At 55.8% G+C, this 20,169-nt stretch overlaps 1 protein-coding gene across 8 annotated transcripts in view; it reads left to right on the top strand.

Annotated features, from left to right (window-relative positions):
- ENTREP2 (endosomal transmembrane epsin interactor 2) overlaps positions 1 to 20,169 on the top strand; it is a 461,731-nt gene that overhangs the window by 440,214 nt on the left and 1,348 nt on the right. For 6 of the 8 annotated variants that reach the window (XM_055363976.2, XM_055363975.2, XM_055363973.2 and 3 more), the window contains 7 exons: positions 2,878 to 3,038; positions 3,569 to 3,704; positions 11,477 to 11,552; positions 13,852 to 14,076; positions 15,579 to 15,653; positions 16,682 to 16,992; positions 18,749 to 18,843. In XM_055363976.2, coding sequence (XP_055219951.1) covers positions 2,878 to 3,038; positions 3,569 to 3,704; positions 11,477 to 11,552; positions 13,852 to 14,076; positions 15,579 to 15,653; positions 16,682 to 16,992; positions 18,749 to 18,843 — 1,079 coding nt within the window. Of the gene's footprint in view, positions 1 to 2,877; positions 3,039 to 3,568; positions 3,705 to 11,476; positions 11,553 to 13,851; positions 14,077 to 15,578; positions 15,654 to 16,681; positions 20,065 to 20,169 lie in introns of those variants that run through there. The other 2 variants (XM_055363979.2, XM_055363978.2) reach the window with 1 other exon arrangement.

The following is a 20,169-nucleotide window of genomic DNA, read 5'->3' as shown; positions in this document are numbered from 1 at the left end:
CGCAGGCCGGCCAGGTGCCCTCTGGCACCCCCTACAGGCAGAGCCCGCCGGCAGCCCGGGCACGGTAGCCTGGGAAGCGTAGTCTGCAGACCTCCAGCCCCAGCCTGCAGAGCAGAGGACAGAGCTGGCCACCCTGGGCCGCGAGACACACCCTGACCTAATTAAACACACACTGATGGTGGGGAAGAGAGGGGAGACATCAAGCGCCACTTGCAGGATTCTCGCTGGGGAGGCTGAGGAGTCAAGGTCAAAGGATTCCTGGGAAAAGAGTCCAGGAAGGTGGGGCCAACATGTCGCCGAAAGGCGACCCGGAGCAGATGCAGCCGCGTCCTTTGACCTTTACATAGCCTCCAGTGTGTGGCAGCCTCTGCTCACTTGCACCTGCGGAGAGGGTTCCTTGCACCTCTGCCCCTCCTCAAATGCTTGTTCTCCTTCCTGGTGGAATGGTGCCTTGAATTGGAAAGTGTTTTGGTGTCTGCATGTCATTAGTTTTGCTTGGGTATGTCATTGATATTTTTTCTAATTTCTGATAGAGACTAATTGAAAATATTTCCTGATTAGACCTGAGGGCATTTGCCCTCGCCCTGCTTCTCAGCTCTGTGCAGCAGGCATCAGGACTGACAGCCTCCAAGGCGGAGGACCACAGACGCACATGCGTCCTGCTCACAGCCGATGATTCGCCTCTGTTTCGGACAATTAAACACACGCAGCCGTGGGTCGGTCCAGCCAGAGAGGCGAGGAGTGTGCTCCGTGTGTTAGGAGGCCCACGGGAGCCATTTTCCTGTGATGTGTTAGACCTTTAGACACGGCCACCAGCCTTTCTTCGTCAACCTAGAGCATGCTTATTTCACAGTGCTTGAACCCATTCAGAATCGTCACCTCACCCCTACCAGTGCAAAAGTGCTTCACGTCCTGGCCTCTGTCAGCTCCAGCCCACCCTACCCCTGCTGCCAGAAGGCACCTCCTACCACGCAGCTCCAGTCCCCCTGCTCCCCAGCTCCAACACCCTTACAGGCTCCCCAGTGCCCCAGAATTAAGAATTGACTTCCAGAGCCTTATCTATTTGCTTTTCTTAAACACATCCTTCCCTGGCTCACCTCTTCTGGGGCTTGAGTGTCTCCCTTAGCGCCCACTAGATGAAATCCCACCAATCTTTCAAGACCCGTTCAGATGCGTTCTTCGTGAATGCTTTGGGGAGCGCAGTCCCCACACAGTGCTTGGAGACCTCACTGTTTTCTAATGGAGCTGTCCTTGCTTGTGTAGGGTGAGTCTGGGTCCCTGTCTTCCCCTCAACACACACACACACACACACACACACACACACACACACACATACAGAGACACACACATCTACATGCACATACACATACATACACATATACACATGCACATACACATAACATACACATACATACAAACACACATACATATATACACAGACACATACACATATAACATGCACATGCACACACACATACACATGCACATACACATGCACACACACAAACATACACACATACACAACACACATACACATACAGACACACACACACACACTCACCCTTCCTCTCCTTACCTCACCTGCCCTGCGCCAGGAGGGCCCCTGGCCCAGAGCTTTTGCAGCATGGATCTTTTTGCCGTGTAGACCCTCACAGGGCGGCGTTGACTGGAGCTGGAGCAATGTCCCAGGCATCTCACGCCACAGGTGACCTCTGGGCAGCAGAGATGTGAAGGTGGAAAGAAAAGCAGTTGGTTGTTGGTTAGTCCTTCAGAAATGGAAAACTAGGCAGAAACAGGTTTCATTTTTGTTAAAGTGATTTCACCTCACTATTAAAGCAGCATCTCGGTGTTCAAGGTTGGCCAATAGAATGTTCTGGAACTCATGAAGTTGTCTCTCTTTCCTCAGAGCAGTGTTTTACAAACTGTGTGAAATCCTGAGACTGCAAAATATTAATAGATACTATGTGTCCAAAGGGGCCCATTATGAAATATTTGAGAAATGCTGGGTTAAAATGTTAAACAGCTAAATAAGTATTTCAGCACAGCCCTTCTCAGAGCCTTTAACACACGAATGCACAATGCAGGACTCCAAGAAGGGAGCATGTGGCATTTCCCACAGATTCACCATGGGAATTCTGGGGTGGGGTGGGGACATTTCGAGGGGAGGGTCTAGTGTTTTCTCATGAACACACTTTGAGAAATGCCGTCTTTGTTTGTTTGTTTTTTCAGACAGAGTCTCAAAAACACTCCAGTCTGTTGCCTAGGCTGGAGTGCAATGGCACAATCTTGGCTCACTGCCACCTCCGCCTCCCGGGTTCAAGCAATTCTCCTGCCTCAGCCTCCCAAGTAGCTGGGATTACAGGCATGCACCACTACGCCCAACTAATTTTTTGTATTTTTAGTAGAGACGAGGTTTCGCCATGTTGACCAAGCTGGTTTCGAACTCCTGATCACAGGTGATCCACCCGCCTCGGCCTCACAAAGTGCTGGGATTACAGGCATGAGCCACCACACCCAGCCGAAGTGCCGTCTTAAACCACGCACGTCAGGCAGCCTTCCGTCTGCAGTCTTTGAGTACTGTCATCAGAGGGCCAGGTGGAGTGGTAGGGACAGCATGAAAGACTTCCCAGACCATATGTTTTCTTTAAAAAGAGGCATTCTGTATAACAGCGTGGGCAACAAAGCGTTTTGAGACTTCTGAGACGAGGCGTTCCTCCTGGCGCCTTCGTTTTAAAGTGTGTGCTTAGCAGTCATGGCTTGACAGTTGAAATTACAGGCATTCCAAACTGATCATTAAAGCTCTCGTATAATTAGCTTAATGAGACACAAGCCACACAAGATGTCCCAGATAACTCTGCGGTTGCCTCTGTTTTCCAGTTCCTTCCGCAGAGGTCACATCCTGCCAACCCCACCTGCGTGACTCCTCACGGCACCGTTCTCCACCAGACCCTGGATTTCGACGAGTTCATCCCCCCACTCCCACCTCCACCCTATTACCCCCCAGAGTACACCTGCACACCGTCCGCTGAGGCCCAGAGGTTGGTCTCCCGCGGCTGCCCCCATCTCAAAACCACTAAGATGGGCAGCAGTGTCTGGGTGGTGGGAGTTGCAGTGGTCCTGTAGGCATGGCGGTGAGAACAGAGGAGGGGCAGTGGAAGGAGAGGGTCTTAGACATACAACGTTCCCCGTGGCACCTTTGCAATGCAACCCGAAAGAAGCCGGAGGCAGACAGGTGTTGCTGCCTTAAGTTCTCATGACGTGCAAAGCTGCGGTCGTGTTGCAGTCATTCGTGTAACATGTACAGTTTAATGAAAGATGTCATCAGCTGTATGATTATTTGAATTTTAATGGACAGGTCAGTAGAGTTTATTGAAAATGTTGATGTCGTTCCAGAAAAAAAAAAAACAAAAGTGCAAATCGCCCAGTGACTGAAGCTTTGATTTCACAATGATGGGAAGTATTAGAAGAGGGGAAGCCCTGGCCGCCCCTGCTCTGGTGGCTTTGAGAGCTATCAGCACTTCTGCCTCCTTCTTCGGGCAATGACGATGTGATGATTCTGTCTTTTCAGGGGCCTCCACCTGGACTTTGCTCCGTCTCCATTCGGCACTTTGTATGAAGTGGCCATCAACAGCCCCGGCCTGCTCTATCCTGCTGAGCTCCCCCCTCCATACGAGGCGGTGGTGGGCCAGCCCCCTGCCAGCCAGGTGAGGCCCGGGGCCCCAGACAAAGCTAGTTCCCGTGGGAATGCTAGGGACACCGCCCCGGCCTGCCCTCGGAAGGCACCTCACACCGCGCCAGGTCCGAGCTGGCTGTGAGGTGAACACTCATGAGCGCCCTGTGCTGAGGCCCCCGGATGCTTTCATCTCTCTTGAAGCCTTTCAGCAAACCTGTGGGATGTTGGTCTTATCAGCCCTGTGCTGTAGATGAGGCCACAGGCTCAGAGAGCGGCACCTGCAGAGACGCCAGCCCGGGCGTGGGGCACCCAGTGTTGGTGCTTTTCCCCTTAGATCCCCAGTTCCATTTCTGCAGCCACAAATCACAGCCCAGGTGCGTCTGAGCTTTGTGCTGGTAGGTGGTCTGGGATCCGGGTAAAAGGACCTGGGACAGCTCCTGACCCAAGGGGAGAGCCCCCAGGAGCAGAGCTGGGTCCATGGACGGAGTACCCAGGGCGCCCCAGCCTGTCTTGATCACACACTGCCATCACCGCCCTCTGGGGTGGGGAGAAAGCGGCCCTGGATCCCTCGTCCTGTCTGAGGCCAAGAAGCTTCAGGCCAGGGAAGTGCCTCAGCTGCCAGGTCCTTCCGGCCTTCTCTGAGCTGGGCATGCCAGGCACTCCTGCAGCCTCATGGTGCCTGACACATGACAGGCAGTATGTTCGTGGAGCCTCAGTTTCCTCATCTGTAAAATGGGGATCATAACAGTACCAAGGTTATGGGACGAAATGGGATGTTGTCCGTAATGGAGCCAACAGGACTTGGAACATGGGAAGTTCTGAATTCAGCAAGTCAGTCACCCTTTTGGGGTATTGTTTCCTCCTCATCATCGTTGTTGTCATGACTCAGTGTGGAATGCTGCTAGCCAGGACAGAGAGATGGGGACATCTGGAAAAGTCACGTGGCCCATAGTGCAAGGGATCCTCCAAGGACCCACCCTCCAAGGAATATGGGGTTATGTAAATGGACCAAATCGACAGCTCACTGGTGTCCCTGAAATACAGGGAGAGAAAGCAAGCGACTGGAAAACATATTTTAGGATATCATCCATGAACATTTCCCCAATCCTGCTAGAGAGGACAACAGTCCAATTTAGGAAATGCAGAGAACTCCCGTGACAGGTGGTCAGGGAGGTCCTGGAGGCCTTGGGGACTGGGGCATGGCTGGGGAACACAGCAGTGAGTTGGAGCAGAGGGCGTGGGCAGGGAAGACTTGGAGATTCACCAGGGAGGGGCGGGGGTAGGGGCTGAAGCCAATTCTGAGCCCAAGCAACAAGCAGAGGAGAGCAGATGACAGCATGACCAGAAGCATCCAGGCCCACCCAGAACTGCACCTGCTTTGGGCTTCTCAGCAGCCGTGGAGTCCCGGATGGTTATCTCTACCCAGATCACTGGCCAGGCACTGGTACCGGGCATCAGATCAGGCCTGGCTGGCTGCTCGCTCTCTGCTGACTCCTGTAAAGACACCCTAGCACAGGGCTCAGACCTTTTGATGTCACCCCCAATCCTCTCCCTGTCACTTTGAGATCCCGAGAGCCCATGTGCACACAAGCCAGGTGGCAATGCTGGTCCCTGTCCCAACCAGTGACCAAGGAAGCGCTGACCCTGAGGAGGCTCCGTGGGTGGAGAAGCAGTTTCCATGTTGGCTGAATAAGCTCACAAGCCCTTCTGACAATCACACCCACAAGGACTGGTCACCATTGCAGGCAGGGTGGTCTTAGGACAGGAAGAGATGTGACTTCCCTGTGCCCTGTGGAGTCATGTATGGACAGCGCATTCAGACGCTGTAAGGTGCCACGCACCTGAGGAGTCATATATACCACAGGGACCTCCTTCAGGGTGGCTTGTGGTGGGCCAGATCAGCTTCCGGCTGGCCCGTGAGCCCCCAGCACATCCTCACACAAGCAGACAGTCCCCGAGCAGCCACCCTGAAACACCTGGAGCAGCCAGGCAGGCTGCAGACAGTGGCCCCCTGAGCCCCGGCCAGGACCCCCTTTTTACTGTGGGTGCTAGAAGCAGATGTGTGGGAGCTGCCTGTGGAGAGGAATCCTTTAGTCAGGAGGCGGGCATGGCCCTGAAATCCCATTCCTGAACTGGCAGTAATGGAGATGTTCTTAGATGTTTTTATAAAGCTGAGCTGGGACCTCTGCCTTCCCAATGTTGTTTAGTTTTCCGTTTATGATAAAAATAATTCAAATCAGTGTTATCAGTGGAGACAGTTGGCTGTGATAATAGTTGTCATCAGCACTGCAAGGGGAGCCCAGTGCACTGTGGGGCACCTGTCATGATGTCAGGCCCAATTTGGGGGTCCATGGAGGGTCTGGGAGGTCAGGCTGCGTGGGCATCAGGCATGCGAGGTGCAGGGAGTGGGGCTGGAAGGGCTCCTGAGAGAGGGAACGGCCTGTGCAAAGGCTCAGAGGGAAGAAGGACAGGCACAGCGTATCCCCCAAACAGAAGGTCGTCCATAAAGAGTCTCGGATGAGTGTGCATGGGTGTTGACCTGTCTGGGTGTGGTGGGTTGAATTCTGAGTGAGTGTCCACCAGATGACAGGAGCTGTAGTTCGTAGTGATCAGAGTTAGCTGCCACTGTCACTGGAGCCTGCGAAATGGGAGAGAGGGAGCCCCACAGAATGACACCATTGCAGGTGCCAGGAGAAAGGCACCCCCACACACGACAGGCTACAGGGCACTGGGCAGGGCTCCCAGGAGCCTGGATTTGCCAAAACCAGCAGTTCTGGAAGAAAGCAATGGGCCAGGTGCTGTCCAGAAGCTAACACCCAGGGCCACGTGGCGCACCATGGAGGGGCTGCTGGTGACCTTGGCAGAGCAACTTTGATGGGATGGAGGGCAGGGCTGGACCACACCAGGCAAAGGAGTGGACGGCACGTGCGCAGGAGGGCAGGGCTGGACCACACCAGGCAAAGGAGTGGACGGCACGTGCGCAGGGGAGCGCAGGAGGGCAGGGCTGGACCACACCAGGCAAAGGAGTGGACGGCACGTGCGCAGGGGAGCGCAGGTGTGGCTGTGGTTTTCAGACGCCAGTGGGTGCCCCCCTGGGGAACTTGATAATCAAATCCTAATGACTGGGCCCACCCCCAGGGCTCCTGAGTCAGTAATTGGGGTATTGAAGTTGGGGGTATAAAAGCCTCAGCCCTGCTGCTACTCCCACTTTGAGAGCAGGAGCAGATCACTCTCGCAGGATGTTTGGTAAAGAGGAGAGAAGATGGGATGGTAGGTAGAGGGGAGTGTGGATCTAGGACCTTGAGGAGGTTACCAGGCAGATGTGGAAGGACCTAGATACTGGGGATGGCAGGCCCAGGACAGGGCCCTCCGTGAGGGAAGCCCCTGGGAAGGCAGAGGGGAGGCTGACCGAGGGTGCAATGGGAAGCTCCATGCTGTAGCCAGCAGGGGCACCGGGCAGGGCGGCAGATGGACCCGGAAACCCCTGAAGGCGGCAGGGGTGTGTGGTTCCCCATGGCTGCCTTGTGGCGCGGGGGCAGCTCTGTCCCCTTCACCGCCTCTGCTCAGTGACCCTGCCTGCTGCCATCACAATTCCAGCTCCGCACTGGGACTGGCTCTGAGCCTGCTTCCCAGTTCTCCCTGCCCCTTGGACCCCTCTGCCTCCTGACGACAGGAACCCCTGTCCACGGAGCCCAGGCCCTGGCTTCCCAAGGGCCCTGCCTGCTGGAAGTAGCTTCTGGACCTGGGTGTGCCATTCAATGTCTGACCTCACAGCGGCCCCCAGAAGGAATGGGTTCCTGTTGTGTTCACAATTTTACTGTTTTCTCTGAAGAATAGAATATATTGGAAGGGACTTGGCTGGTTCTGAAACCAATGCGACACCCTTCTCCAAAACTCTGGGGAATTCTCTCAGTTGAGATTTCTTTCTCAGAACTGCGGTGAGAACAGCTGAAAGGTCAGAGGCTGATCTCGAATTAGCATGTGTTGGCTCGGAGACCCCCAGCTCCCAGTGCTGGCAGGGGCACAGCACGACCGCCTGCAGGGCCTGTCCCTGGGCGCCCGCCTGGCAGCAGGGCAGCATCTGGTGATGAAGGGGCCGCTAGAGCCCTCGGGCCCACTGTCTTTGACCCCATGGCCTGGGAGCACTTTTCAATTCACGGCCGTGTCTGGGAGTCTGGAAGTCAAAGAAACCCATTACCGTCCACAGAGGGAAGGCCGTGCCGCCAGCTGCACCACCAGCTGTCCCCTCCCCAGGCAGCAAAGCCCCTCTGACTAGACAGCAAGGAGCACCCCTTCACAGCACGACCCCGCACCCCGGGCGAGGCAGGGTCAGTTGCTCCTCCTTGTTAGGACAAATGGTGTAGAAAGTGAGAGTAGGCTGCAGAAGGCGGGCTCTGTCGGGGAGGAGCTGACTCTGGGGCGGGGCAGGGGGTGTGCTGGGGAAGAGATTTAACACAAGAGGGGGCAGCCTCCACAAGGGTGCGCTCCGTGAGCACTCGCATGGGTGACGGGCCGTGCATACTTCCCTTCCGGCTTAGGTCAGATGCGGGGTTAGGGTAGGATTAGGTCAGATGCCATTCTCTTTCCTGTGGTTTGAGGCTGTACTCTTCAGCCAGTGTTCAAGGAGTGAGTTTCTTTTGATAGCAGGAAAATGATTGAGAAATTACCAGTTTGATCTTCTTGTCTGGGTGGCAAGCGTATGGTTCAGGGACCACTGACGACAGTGATCCTCCACAGGATATAGGACAGAATCCCCCTGTCATGGCACTCTCATATGGAGACCGGACAGAGACGAACTTCTTTGAGGCTTCTGCAGAGGAATTGGGCCTGGTGATCTGGGTGGGCTGGGGTGTGTGTAGAGGGGGAGGTGATATGGGGGGGGCTTGTTGGGGGGCTGGGGTGTGTGTGGAGGGGGAGGTGATGGGGGCTGGGGTGTGTGTGGAGGGGGAGGTGATGGGGGCTGGGGTGTGTGGAGGGGGAGGTGATGGGGGCTGGGGTGTGTGGAGGGGGAGGTGATGGGGGCTGGGGTGTGTGGAGGGGGAGGTGATGGGGGCTGGGGTGTGTGTGGAGGGGGAGGTGATGGGGGCTGGGGTGTGTGTGGAGGGGGAGGTGGTGCAGGTGAAGGTCACAGCACCAGCTAAGGCGCATGGCAGGACGGCCTGGAGCCTGGCTGTGGGAGCTTCAGCACCCCAGGGCTGAAATCATTTGGGCAGATATTTTATGGCCTTGGATGTCAAACTGTAGAAGTGCCCTTGAGGAGTTTGGCGTCTTGGGTGTGACCCAGTGATGCTTTAGGAGTTTAATTTGGTGGCAGCATGCCGGGTGGAAGGGAACCTGAGTGCGAGACAAGCAGTTGTGAGAAGGGAGAGGGACCAGCAGAGTCCAGGAGCAGCACCAGGTCCTGACACTTACGATCTACATAAAATCTGTTAGCAGTGTCTTCAAAGTTTGCTTTGAGCCACCAGCCTAAAATTTTAACTCACATTTTCCATAATCGCTGGAATTGCCCCAAACGAAGAGCTCTTCATAAATCTGTTTCTAATGGTTGGCCTCACCCAGGAGTGGGAAACTACAGAATGGGGCAGAATTTCCATGCAAGTGTCTTAGCTTCATACAATTTGAATTATTTGTTGAAAAGCCAACTTATTTTCCAATTACGATGACTGTTCAGAATAGCACATCTGCAAACCAGTAAGACCCAGGTGAAGTGATTCCCACAGCGTCTCCTGCCAACAGCCCTCTCCCCGCTCTCCTTCTGTAAGGAGCTGTGTTTATGAGCTTCCTCACTGAACTCAAATTTCAACTTAAATTCTATGCCACAAATATATTTCTTCCCCACCCTTTTCTACTGCCATTATAGTTCATCAAAAATGCTGTATGAAAGGAAGTGCTATTTTCCCCATGGCTTAGCGTGGCAAGGTGGCTTCTGACATCAGGGAAGGGCCACATTTAAATTAAATCTTGACACTCTGCTTGCGAGAGGTGATAGATAGGCTCCCAGGAGCTGCCTCCTCTGGAAACCAAATCTGACCGGGAGCCAGAAGGAAGTGAATGATGCTTCTGCACAACATGAAGTGAATCCAGTTTCCTCCTGACCTTGTCCCACTGTATATTTTCTTTCTCTTGTTTTATTTATATTTCTTTATTACCAGAATATTTTCTTTTAGACAGCGGAGTTCTAAGTTAACCACCCATCTACGATCCAAAAGAAAAGCAAGTCCGAGAGAGGGTTAGATACAGGAGGGGAGACACAGGATGAAACAAACCGTTAGGACATTGTTCGCTCTTTGTGATTCAGTGGAAGGTTCTGGACAGAGATTTCCAGAACTGGTTATTGGCACATAATGACTTCAGTGAAAAAGCAGGTGGGTGCTGATGGTGGGGTGAATTCTCCCTCACTGATTCCCTCCCAGCAGAATGAGAGGGCTAAGGAAGAAAAATAGTATGGACCGTATTATGCGAAAGCGTCTTAGTGAGATCAAAGGACGCACTTGGGCAGCTCTCCATCTTCTCTTTGTCTCGGAACCACCTCTCGAGCCCCACGCTGTGGGGGCAGCTCACACCCTTTGTGTGGGTGGGAAGGCTGCAGCCCCAACCCCCGCCCTGGTGTCAGCCTGGTTGAAGAGGAGAGATGAAGGAGACCAGCTATCTGATTGAAGTGGCGGGAGATGAGGGAGGCAGAAATGTAATTACCTGAGCTGGAATCAGACCAAGTCGCAGGAGCCCCCCTCACCTTCCCAGTCTCCTCTGGAGCTCATTATTTGCAAGTGTATCCCCAAAGCAATTCTGAAATAACACAGGGATTCAAAAAATTGTTTTCTGAGGTAGCTACGTGTGTAGCTTGCATCACATCCAGACGTCGCATCCGGGAGGCCCTAATGCCCTCTGAGGTGGAAACCATGGCCCACGCAGAATGGGCAAAATGAAGATGGGGCAGAGAGCAGAGGCAGTATAGCCTTCCCCTTATTCTGAGGCCCCTCCAGGCGGAATCGGAATATATCCAAGAAGAAAGCTGAAAAAAGCAAGGCGTGGTAGCTCATGCCTATAATCCCAGCTACTCAGAAGGCTGAGGCCTGAGGATCGCTTAACCCCAGGAGTTCGAGTCTGCGGTGAGCTGTGATTGCACCATTGGACTCCAGCCTGGGCCATGGAGCGAGGCCTTGTCTCTAAAATATATAAATAAAGAAAAGAAAAAGAAATCGAAAGCCACAAAAGCTCGATGACTGTGCAACTCGTAGGCTCCGGTGGCTCTGTGGCCCTGCCAGGCTCTCTGATTGCAAAAGTTCAGAAAAATAGGCTTTCGGCCAGGCGCGGTGGCTCACACCTTGTAATCCCAGCACTTTGGGAGGCCAAAGCAGGCGGATCGCCTGAGGTCAGGAGTTTGAGACCAGCCTGGCCAAGATGGCAAAACCCCATCTCTACTAAAAATACAAAAAACTAGCTGGGCACGGTGGTGGACACCTGTAATCCCAGCTACTCAGGAGGCTGAAGCAGGAGAATCGCTTGAATCCGGGCAGCAGATGTTGCAGTGAGCTGAGATCGTGCCATTGCACTCCAGCCTGGGTGACAGAGCAAGACTCCGTCTCAAAAAAAGAAAAAAGAAAACTAGACTTTGGCCTTGGCAAGGGCAACTTGAACCCTCACACCCCATCTCATAAATGTAGGGGAGAAGAGTGGAGCTGTGGGTGAACGTCTCTCAGCGCTTCCCACCAGGAGACAAGTTTAAGCGCCTACACTACTGGAGGTTGCTGTGCTGCGTTCCCACGGACCAGCCGCCTTGACGCTTTCTGTTTCTTACTGTAGGTTACAAGTATAGATCAGCAGGTGGCCGAGTCCAGCTCCGGGGACCCAAACACCAGTGCTGGCTTCAGCACTCCAGGTAAGCTTACCTCTTTCAGCTCCTGAAGTGGGGTGTTCCTGTTTTCAAGGGTGTCTCTTTTCGTCCTCGTCCTATTTTCTTCTCTTCTCTTCTCTTTTTCCTCCTCCTCCCTCCATTTCTTACTCTTTAAGAGGGTGGAGTTTGCAGCAGCCTTTCCCATTAAATACCCTGTATATCCCCACATTTCTTCCTGTGCCTGCATCCACTACAGTCAGCATATGCAGGAGATTTCCTGCGCTCTCCGGGGAGACCTTGTCCTCCTCTGCCCCACTTTCTCACTTGAGGGGTGTGGATTTGAAGAAGAGCACGACTCCATCTAGGGTCCCCTTTCCAGACCTGAAGTTGTACCTACCGGGCGAATGTCCACACGGCACCTCCCTCTGAAGAAGGTGGCTGGGCTGGGCGGCTGGCAGGAGGGTGCAGGCTGGAAGTCATGTCCTTGAGGGCATTGAAGGACACGTGTGCAAGGGTCAAATCTCCAGACACAGAGGGTGGGTGTCACATGCAGAGCCCGGGCGGGGGAGGTGGTCTACGGCTCCAGGAAAGCAGAAGGGCCCTTAGCAGCAGAGGGAGAAAGGGCACGGAGGCCAGGTGAGCCAGAGAGCCACCGTCTTGAGGCCCCTGCGAGGGGTCACATGGGCTGGCTTATTTGGAGAACAAAGTTAGATAACTCATGTGATCCCACAGAGGGCCAGGATGATCGTCCCAGGGCGCTCTGTCCCCTGCTGAACACTCACTCAGCATCTAAGAGAAACAGGAAGGAGCCATCTTTCTGGGAGGCCACTGGGGGTTGTAGAGCGCAGCGTCTTTGCAGTCGTGGGATTTGGAAGCAATCTTTTCGTTCCTTTGGTCACTCCAAGCCATCAGAGGCTGTTCAAGAAGGTATTCAGTGACTTTCCCAGGGCCAACCCAGGGTACAGTGTATCTCAGTCACTGTCACAGGGCGGCCACACCTGCAGCATTCCAGGGTTTGGGCTGAGGGGGGCTGGTGCTACCTGAGCCCCTTCCTGTTTCCCATCTCAGGGCAGATGGAAATAGACAGGGGTGCTCCTCACCCAGAATTCAGCAGGGCTGGATCTTCCTCCCTCCTGGGACCTGGGCGGTGAGCTCTACAGCTGACCCAGGGACCAGCAGAGCTTCCAGCACCCAGGCTTCTGCTGGGGTACAGGGGTCAGGACTCTCCTGAGTAGAGGACCACCTTGGTGGCTGTGTGACCCTCAACCCTTCCCTGTCTAAGCCCATTTCTGCAGCTGTAGGGTGGGGGTAACCTGGGGCTGCCTCACAGACGGGCAGTAAGGATGAAGTGGGAGGTGGCCTGAAAAGCCTGTTGCCCATGGGCAAGCTCACAGACGCAGGGAAAAACAGAAAGGGATGGCAGGAACAGACCCAAAGCCCTCACGCCTGGAGGAGTTGAGGCTTCTGTGATCTATGAAGTGTCCCCCATGCAGGCAACTCCACTGCGGCGCCAGGAGAGGGCTCTGAGGGCCCCTGGTGATGGGAGGGGAGAGTGCAGGAGCAGCTTATCACACTGTCACGTGCATGCACACCCCGTGGAGATGGCTTTAAAACAGACTCCGATCCAGCCCCCATAGAGTGGTTCCCAGCAGGAGCCCAGCCCTGACCAGCATCCCGGTCCAGACCAGCAGTTCTTACAGTTTGGAGGGCATCAGAATTCCCTGGAGGGCTCGCTTCAACCCCGGCGGCTGGGCCCAGCGCCAGGGTCTCTGCTTCCATGGGTCTGGGGTCCAGCTGAGAGTCTGCATTCCCCGCTTGTTCCCAGGGCAAGGCTGCTGCTGCTGCTGGCCTGGCATCCACACCCTAAGAGCCAAGGCCAGTGTCTGGTGGGCGGAGTTTATCCCACCTGCCTGCACCACCCTGTCTGGCTGCACTCCAGGCCCGGGGCTGCACCCCTGCAAGGGCGGGCCTGAGATCTGGCCCGCCGGGACCTGGTGGGGATGCCTTGATGTCCATTGGAGCTGCTGTGTACCCCTGCACCGGCCCTGTTCACCCAGACCAAAGCGTCTCGTGACCAAAGCGTCTGATTTCTGGTTTTTAGTCTCTTGCGTAGTGTGAAGGGTGTAAGCCCCCGGCCCCGCGCCATTCCTGGAATGATTTCTGGGAGCTCATCTGGTGCCCCCAACTTTCAACAGCATAAAGCAGCGTTTGTCAATCTTACCCAGTGTTTCTGCACCCCCAGGGTTTCAGAGTTCATCTAGGTCTGGAGTTTGAGGGGCAGGCCTGTCCCACGCCAGCGTCCCCTGCGGCCGCCCGCTCTAATGCCATGTCCCTTCTCTTGCAGTACCAGCTGACAGCACAAGCCTCCTGGTGTCCGAAGGCACTGCTACACCACGTTCCAGCCCATCCCCCGATGGCCCTGTGGGCGCCCCAGCACCCTCTGAACCTGCCCTTCCCCCTGGCCGCGTGTCTCCAGAGGATCCTGGCATGAGCTCACAGGTGCAGCCAGGTCCCGGGCGTGTGTCCCGCTCCACCAGCGACCCCACCTTGTGTACATCTAGCATGGCAGGTAGGCTGGCCAGGCTCACCCATGTCCCCAGAGTGTGGCCAGCTTTCCCTGGATGCTGCAGGTCTCAGTGACCCCTGAGAGTGGAGGCCTGGCCCTGCAGATCCTGTCTGGGGCCACACTGGGAATGTAGTCTTGATGACCCCTGAGCCAGGGGTGGGTGGGGAGCAGCCTGTGGGCCCCTCTGCACCCTACCAGGCTTGTCACTCTGGCAGGGGAGGAAGGATTCAAGAGGCCCGGGGCCCAGTCCAGGACATTAGCTATGAGTGCTGCACACGTGCTCCAGGGCCCAGAAAAGGCCTAGAGTCTGGCACAGGACAGATGACCCCCAACGATAGCTCTGGGTATGTGGGTGTCATCAGCTGGAACCGCCCCACACAGACACAGGTGCGTTTTCAGCAGCATTTCCCAGGCAGCTTGGCTCTCCACACAGCCCAGAGCTTTCAAAAAGCGCCCCATGCGACTGTGTCCGCGGGCAGTGCCCTGGAGCCTAGGACCTGGCACCAGGTCCCTGTGGCCAGCAGCGTAGGAATTTGCATTTCACAGTAGCTCCCCGGGAGTCTTGGGCACCCCCGGCGCTGGAGAACTCACACCCAGTCTTCATCACTGTCTTTTGAGAGGAGGCACAGTTTCTGCCAATAAAGATTGGTGGGCCTTTGACCTCCATGCCATTGCTGTGGGGACTTTTCATGAAGTGGAAGTGCAGGAACCCTGAAGAGGGCGCAGTGGGTCCTGGCTCAGTCTCCCCTCGATGGTCTTGCCCAGCTGATCTCTACTGGAGCCTGGAACCGAGTCCCTGAAAGGAACCAGGGCCCACAGTGGCCAGTTGCCTGGAGGTACCCTCCTGGTGGAAATATCAGGTTTGGCACATGTGGACTCCCTGGCTGCGGTCATCTCTGTATTTCTCCTTCCTGCATCCCATTGCCAGCTCACAGGGAGAGAGTCCCGTCAAACCTTCTGAAACACCCCCCTCTGCTGGTTTGAGCTCCAGAACCTCTCTCCACCATGCTCACATTCACTCACTGAGGTTTGGAGGAGGATGCCCTGTACTTGGAGGGGCTCATGGGTCCACTCTGTGGCCCCCTGATGGCTTTGTTGGGCCTTTCCCTCTCAGTGAAATTCACACCTCGGCACCCACACACCCTCCTGATGCCTCTGTCCCCTCTTGGCTAGGCTGATCTGCACGCTGCAGGCATGTGCCTTCCGGGGTGCCTGGAGCCCTTCAGGTGAGGGTGGGAATTCCCATGAAGGGTGCTGGGCTTTCTTTGAGCCACTGGCCCATTGCAGTGTGTCGGGGTGGGACCTGGGACACCACTTGACCCACGGCAGGCCTGGCCAGCTGCAGGGTGGTTCCTGTCTGATCTGGCGCTGGGTGGGTGTCAGCTCAGCAGGTTTCTCCTGCTTGCTCGCCATCTAAAATGTCTTAGTCACAGGCGGGTTATGATAGCTTTCTCAGGAATTCCTTTTTCCTTTCATGTGTTCACTGAATTCTCCTTCTGGTTAAGGCGATGCCTCTTCACACAGGCCGTCGTGTAGCCAGGACCTGGAAGCGGGACTGTCTGAGGCTGTGCCTGCGAGCGGTGAGACGCTTCTTTTCTAAAGCGCTTTGACTGCACCTGCTGGGAGGTGGGGCGGGTGTTGGTGGGTCCTTGGCTACATTGTTTCCAAATGCAGCTCCTCACCCCATCCCCGGGAATGGGGGCTGCCCACTCTCTGGCTTTGAGGGCCTTTCTCTTCCTTTGTCTCTCGGTGCGCTTATATCAAGGGCTAGCACTAATTTAACACACATGTGACTGCTCAGCCCACTTTATGAGATTTCATCTGGGGTAGATGGGCCCCACCTGGGAGTTTCTTAATTTCTCATGTTTGTTAGGCTTTCCAGTTGCCACCAAACAAGACACCAGAACAGACCACCCAGAGTGTTCTGACTTTGTGTGGCGTGAAGCTCAGGTTGGGCAAGCCGGGCCTTCACTGGTCCTTGTTGGCGTCCCTCGCCACTGACTGCCCGGAGCTGGCCTTCTTACAGGGACCCTCAGCCCAGTGTCCAGCCTGTGGGTCATGCAGAGAGGCTGTCAGCCCTGTGGGGAGCTGGAGCCAGGTCCCCAGCCTCTGGCCTGGCAGGCAGTGGAGCAGGGCACTGAGTGGCGGCTGCCTGCACCTGGCATGATGCGGGGGGGCTGTCTCATGTTCCCTCTGCCACCCCCAGTTCTGGTCTTAAGGCAGACCCTGTCTCTAGATGCCATGATTCTGCCCCAGCAAGAGATCAGACCCAAAGGGGCAAAGGTCGTGGAGGCGAGAAGACTGGGAAGGACCAGCCCCTGTGCCCTCGGGATTCTAGCAGAGGGCAGAAGTGGGTCGCTGCCTGCTGTGGTGGCCCTTCCCCCCAGGCCTTCGCTCCTGGAGGCTGCAGCCCCTGGAGGTTGACACTAGCTCAGTTTGGGGTTGAGAAGGGGAGGAGGGATGGGGACAGCAGGGCATGCCCAGAGCGCCAGCCCCAGGAACACAGAAACCCCAGCAGGAGGCTCCTCCCGAGCAGGCTTTTCTTTGCTTTTGAGTTAACTTCTTATTTCAGTGAGTTTCGAACTGCACTTTTGCCCTTGATTTTTAGCTTCCATGTCTCGCTCTGCCACGGCTGCCTGTCGGGCCCAGCTTTCACCAGCGGGGGACCCAGATACCTGGAAAATTGACCAACGGCCAACACCAGAGCCCTTCCCAGCGACCTCCAAAGAGCGGCCACGCTCTGTAGCGGACAGCAAGGCCTATGCGGACGCCAGGGTTTTGGTGGCCAAGTTTTTGGAACACTCACACTGTGCCCTCCCCACCGAGGCACAGCACATGGTGGGTGCCATGCGCTTGGCTGTCACCAATGAGGAGCGCCTCGAGGAGGAGGCCGTCTTCGGCGCTGACGTTCTGGACCAGGTATGAAGGAGCCACATTTCTGACCGTGGACACCAACGCCTGGCGCCACAGATGTTCTTGGCAGAAGCCATCATGCCTGACAAAGAGGCCTTCAGGCCCAGCTTGGCTGAGGATAAATGTAGGGGGGACACCCAGGATGATCTGGGGGCGGCGTGGGCAGGGAACTGTTACCCCCTCTCTCGAGGGGAGCCAAGCAGTGTCTCTTTGGGGATTGCATTTCCTGCCTAGCCCAGTAATTCGGAAAGATGACTTTCACGTCCACAGTGAACTCTCTGGTTTTATCTGGTGTGCAGCACCTTGAACTGAGCAGTGTTGCACAAATGTGAATACAGCAACAGGCGACACTTACGTCACCTAAAGACTCAAAGTATCTCCAAAATCAGGGTCATCCAAAGCAGGAGTCTCCCATCCCCCATTTAACTTAGTGTTCAGTGGACAGAGGGTGACGTCGAGTCATGAAACATTTTCTTATGTGGCTCGATGGCTCTATCATTAAACGTTCATCCCGCTCTGGCCTATTTCCTATGAAAGGAAATAGGTAGTGTTAGCACAGATGGCAGCCTGGGCCCAACTTTCTGTCCACAGGGCTATTGTGCAAACAAATGGGCAGTGCGGGCCTCTGCCATAGCCCGGCCACCCCAGGGGACAGGCCGGTGTTGCGGGGGTTGGAGGAACCCACCATCTCCTGGGCCTTGAGCTCGGCCTCCCTCCGTGGGGTGCCTCCCCCACCTCCTCCTGGGCCCCCTTTCTCCAGGCTCCCATCCTGTCCCTGGAGCAGTTGTGTGATCCGTAACAACAAGCGCTGATTCCCAGCTCCTTTGTGTCTGAGCTCACTTGATTGAACTCAGTGGGTCACAGTTCTGCAGGAGAGAGGCCGGTTTCTCTGAGAAGTAGCCCCTCCTGATAAAGCAGGTCCCTTTGACCCAGAGCTGACCTTTCCCCGGGCATGCGGCAGCAGACACACCTGCGCAGGAGGATCATAAACCACTTACAAACCCACGTGAGAAGGGAAGCAGACACCCACCGTGCTGCTTATGGAGAAGCAGACACGCCCAGCTTGGGGACAGCCTGGGGACCTTGGACTTTCTTAGCCCCCATCCCCTTGTTTTCTGGTGGCATCAGTGGCAGCTGCTCCCAACAATGGCCGTGGAACAGCGCCATCCACGAGAACTTTCTGCAGTGATGGAAATGCCTGTTCAGGGCCACTAGCAGCAACAGTCCCTGAGCTGCGTTGGGTGGGCCCTGCGGTGAACAAAACAGCCTAGAGGCCAAGGTCTCCCCAGAGAGCCCATGAGCCTGGCATGGGGCACAGGGGGACCAGAGGGTGCCTTCCACTCCTGGGTGCCAGGGCAGGGGGCTCACGCTGCTGTTCCCTCGGCTTTGCGGGGCTTGTCCTTGAGCTCCCCCAATTCCCTAATGCCACTGTGGCCAGTGTGCTGGGGAGCTTCTGTGTGGCTGGAAGCTGGGAAGGGGGTGGGTTCCAGTCCAGGTGCCCAGAGCCTTCCTCCAGTCCTTTATCCCTGCCCTGGGGGCTGCGGTGTAGGACTCCTTCAGCTGTGGTCGGCTGAAAAGGCTTCGATTGCTTTAGAGAGCTGAAAACACATAAACCAGGCCTTTTGATGACAACCTGCACTTTTCCAGGAGAGACGTACTAGAGATGAATTTATGAGCACTTTATTCAGACTATAAAACAGGAACTCTCTAATTTTCCTCAAGTGGGGGCTTTTGAATTCCCTCAAGGCAAGTCCCTTTGCAGGTGAAATTAATTGGTGGATTTTCAGAATGGCCGCCCTGGAGCCGAGCTTCAGCCACGCCTGACGCCCTGGTCTCTGAATCTCCACTGTCTCTGAGGTGCGCTGGGGCCACGCCGCAGGGGTTTCACCTGCTTGGGGGGTCCACACTAGGGCTTGGGGGTTCACACAGCATTGTCCCTGGGCTGAGCCCTTGGGTGGGCTAGAGCTGCAGTCCTCAGACATGGCTGCAGTTCCAGCGAGGCCAAGACCACCAGCCACCCAGTGGACTCGGTCTCTGGGGTGTTTTCCTCATGCAGCTGGGGCAGAGGCCTACTGGACCCCTCAGCCTGCTGCTCAGCAATCCTTCCCTTCTCTGCAGCAGGGCCCTGTCCCAATGGCCAGTGGGGCTGCTGCCCCAGCAGTGCCTCCCTGCGGGCCCCTCACCTGCACCCCACCCTCACCCAGCTCTGGGTTTGCGCTGGTGGCAGCTCTGTTTTGTGGATATGGAAACTGTACCCAACTTGATGCCGCTGGGCTGGAACCTTCTGCCCCTTCGAAATGAGGCAGTCAGGGACGGGGTGGGGTGCCCCCATCAGCCCCGCTGCTCAGGGCCACTCATGGACTCTAGGAGGGTCCAGGTTCTGGGCTTCCTGGGAAGGTCCCCAGAAGAGAGAGGTGCTGGTAGACTAGGGAATGTGCTGGCAACTTGACCCAGCAGCTGTGGTCCCCTTGGCCCCGGCTCCACGGCATCCGGGTACCAGCAGCAAGAGCCCAGCCCCCGGGCTGCACATCGGCTCACAGCCAAGGAGAAAGCTGGCTGCTTCCCCTCCCTATGCGTCTTTCCCCCGCTCCAATCATGCTCCATCTGGGATCTGAAATGGGCCAACTGTGGCTGCTTTGGGGGTGACGCGCTCCTTCTCCAACTCAGCTGGGCCCCGGGCATCCCCTGCCCTCCCCTGAGACCCAAAGGGGGTTGGCACCTGCTGTGACACCACCGTTGACCCCAGCCTGGGGGCCACAAGGTTGCTGAGTGGGGAGAACGTGGACCCCAACTCTATGGCAAGCAAGATCGCAGAAGGGGGAGCATCATCCGCAAGGACTTCAGGTCTCCCTTGGCTGGAGATGAGGATCCACATTAAATGCTTGTAACACACCAGACCACAGAAAGCTCGCTACACACAGATGCTGATTCTCAGAGGCTGCTAAGGCAGAATTTATAGGAAATAATTGTTTTCAAGCCACCAGAGACCTGTTTGTACAACTGGAAAGGCTGTATTTATTTAATGTACCTCAAGGTGTTTTAATAATGATCCGTGTTTTAATAAAAAGTATTTCTGGCCTCTGTGTCTCTGAGGTCTAACTGGGACAGAGGCAGGCTGAGAGCCTGTGTACACCAGTGGCCAGGGACAGGGTCCTGAGAGGACCTTGCAGTAGCCAGCCGGGG

This window comes from Gorilla gorilla, chromosome 16 (assembly GCF_029281585.2).
Source record: "Gorilla gorilla gorilla isolate KB3781 chromosome 16, NHGRI_mGorGor1-v2.1_pri, whole genome shotgun sequence".
Classification (NCBI taxonomy): Eukaryota; Metazoa; Chordata; class Mammalia; order Primates; family Hominidae; genus Gorilla; species Gorilla gorilla.
This window is presented reverse-complemented; position numbering and strand designations above follow the sequence as displayed.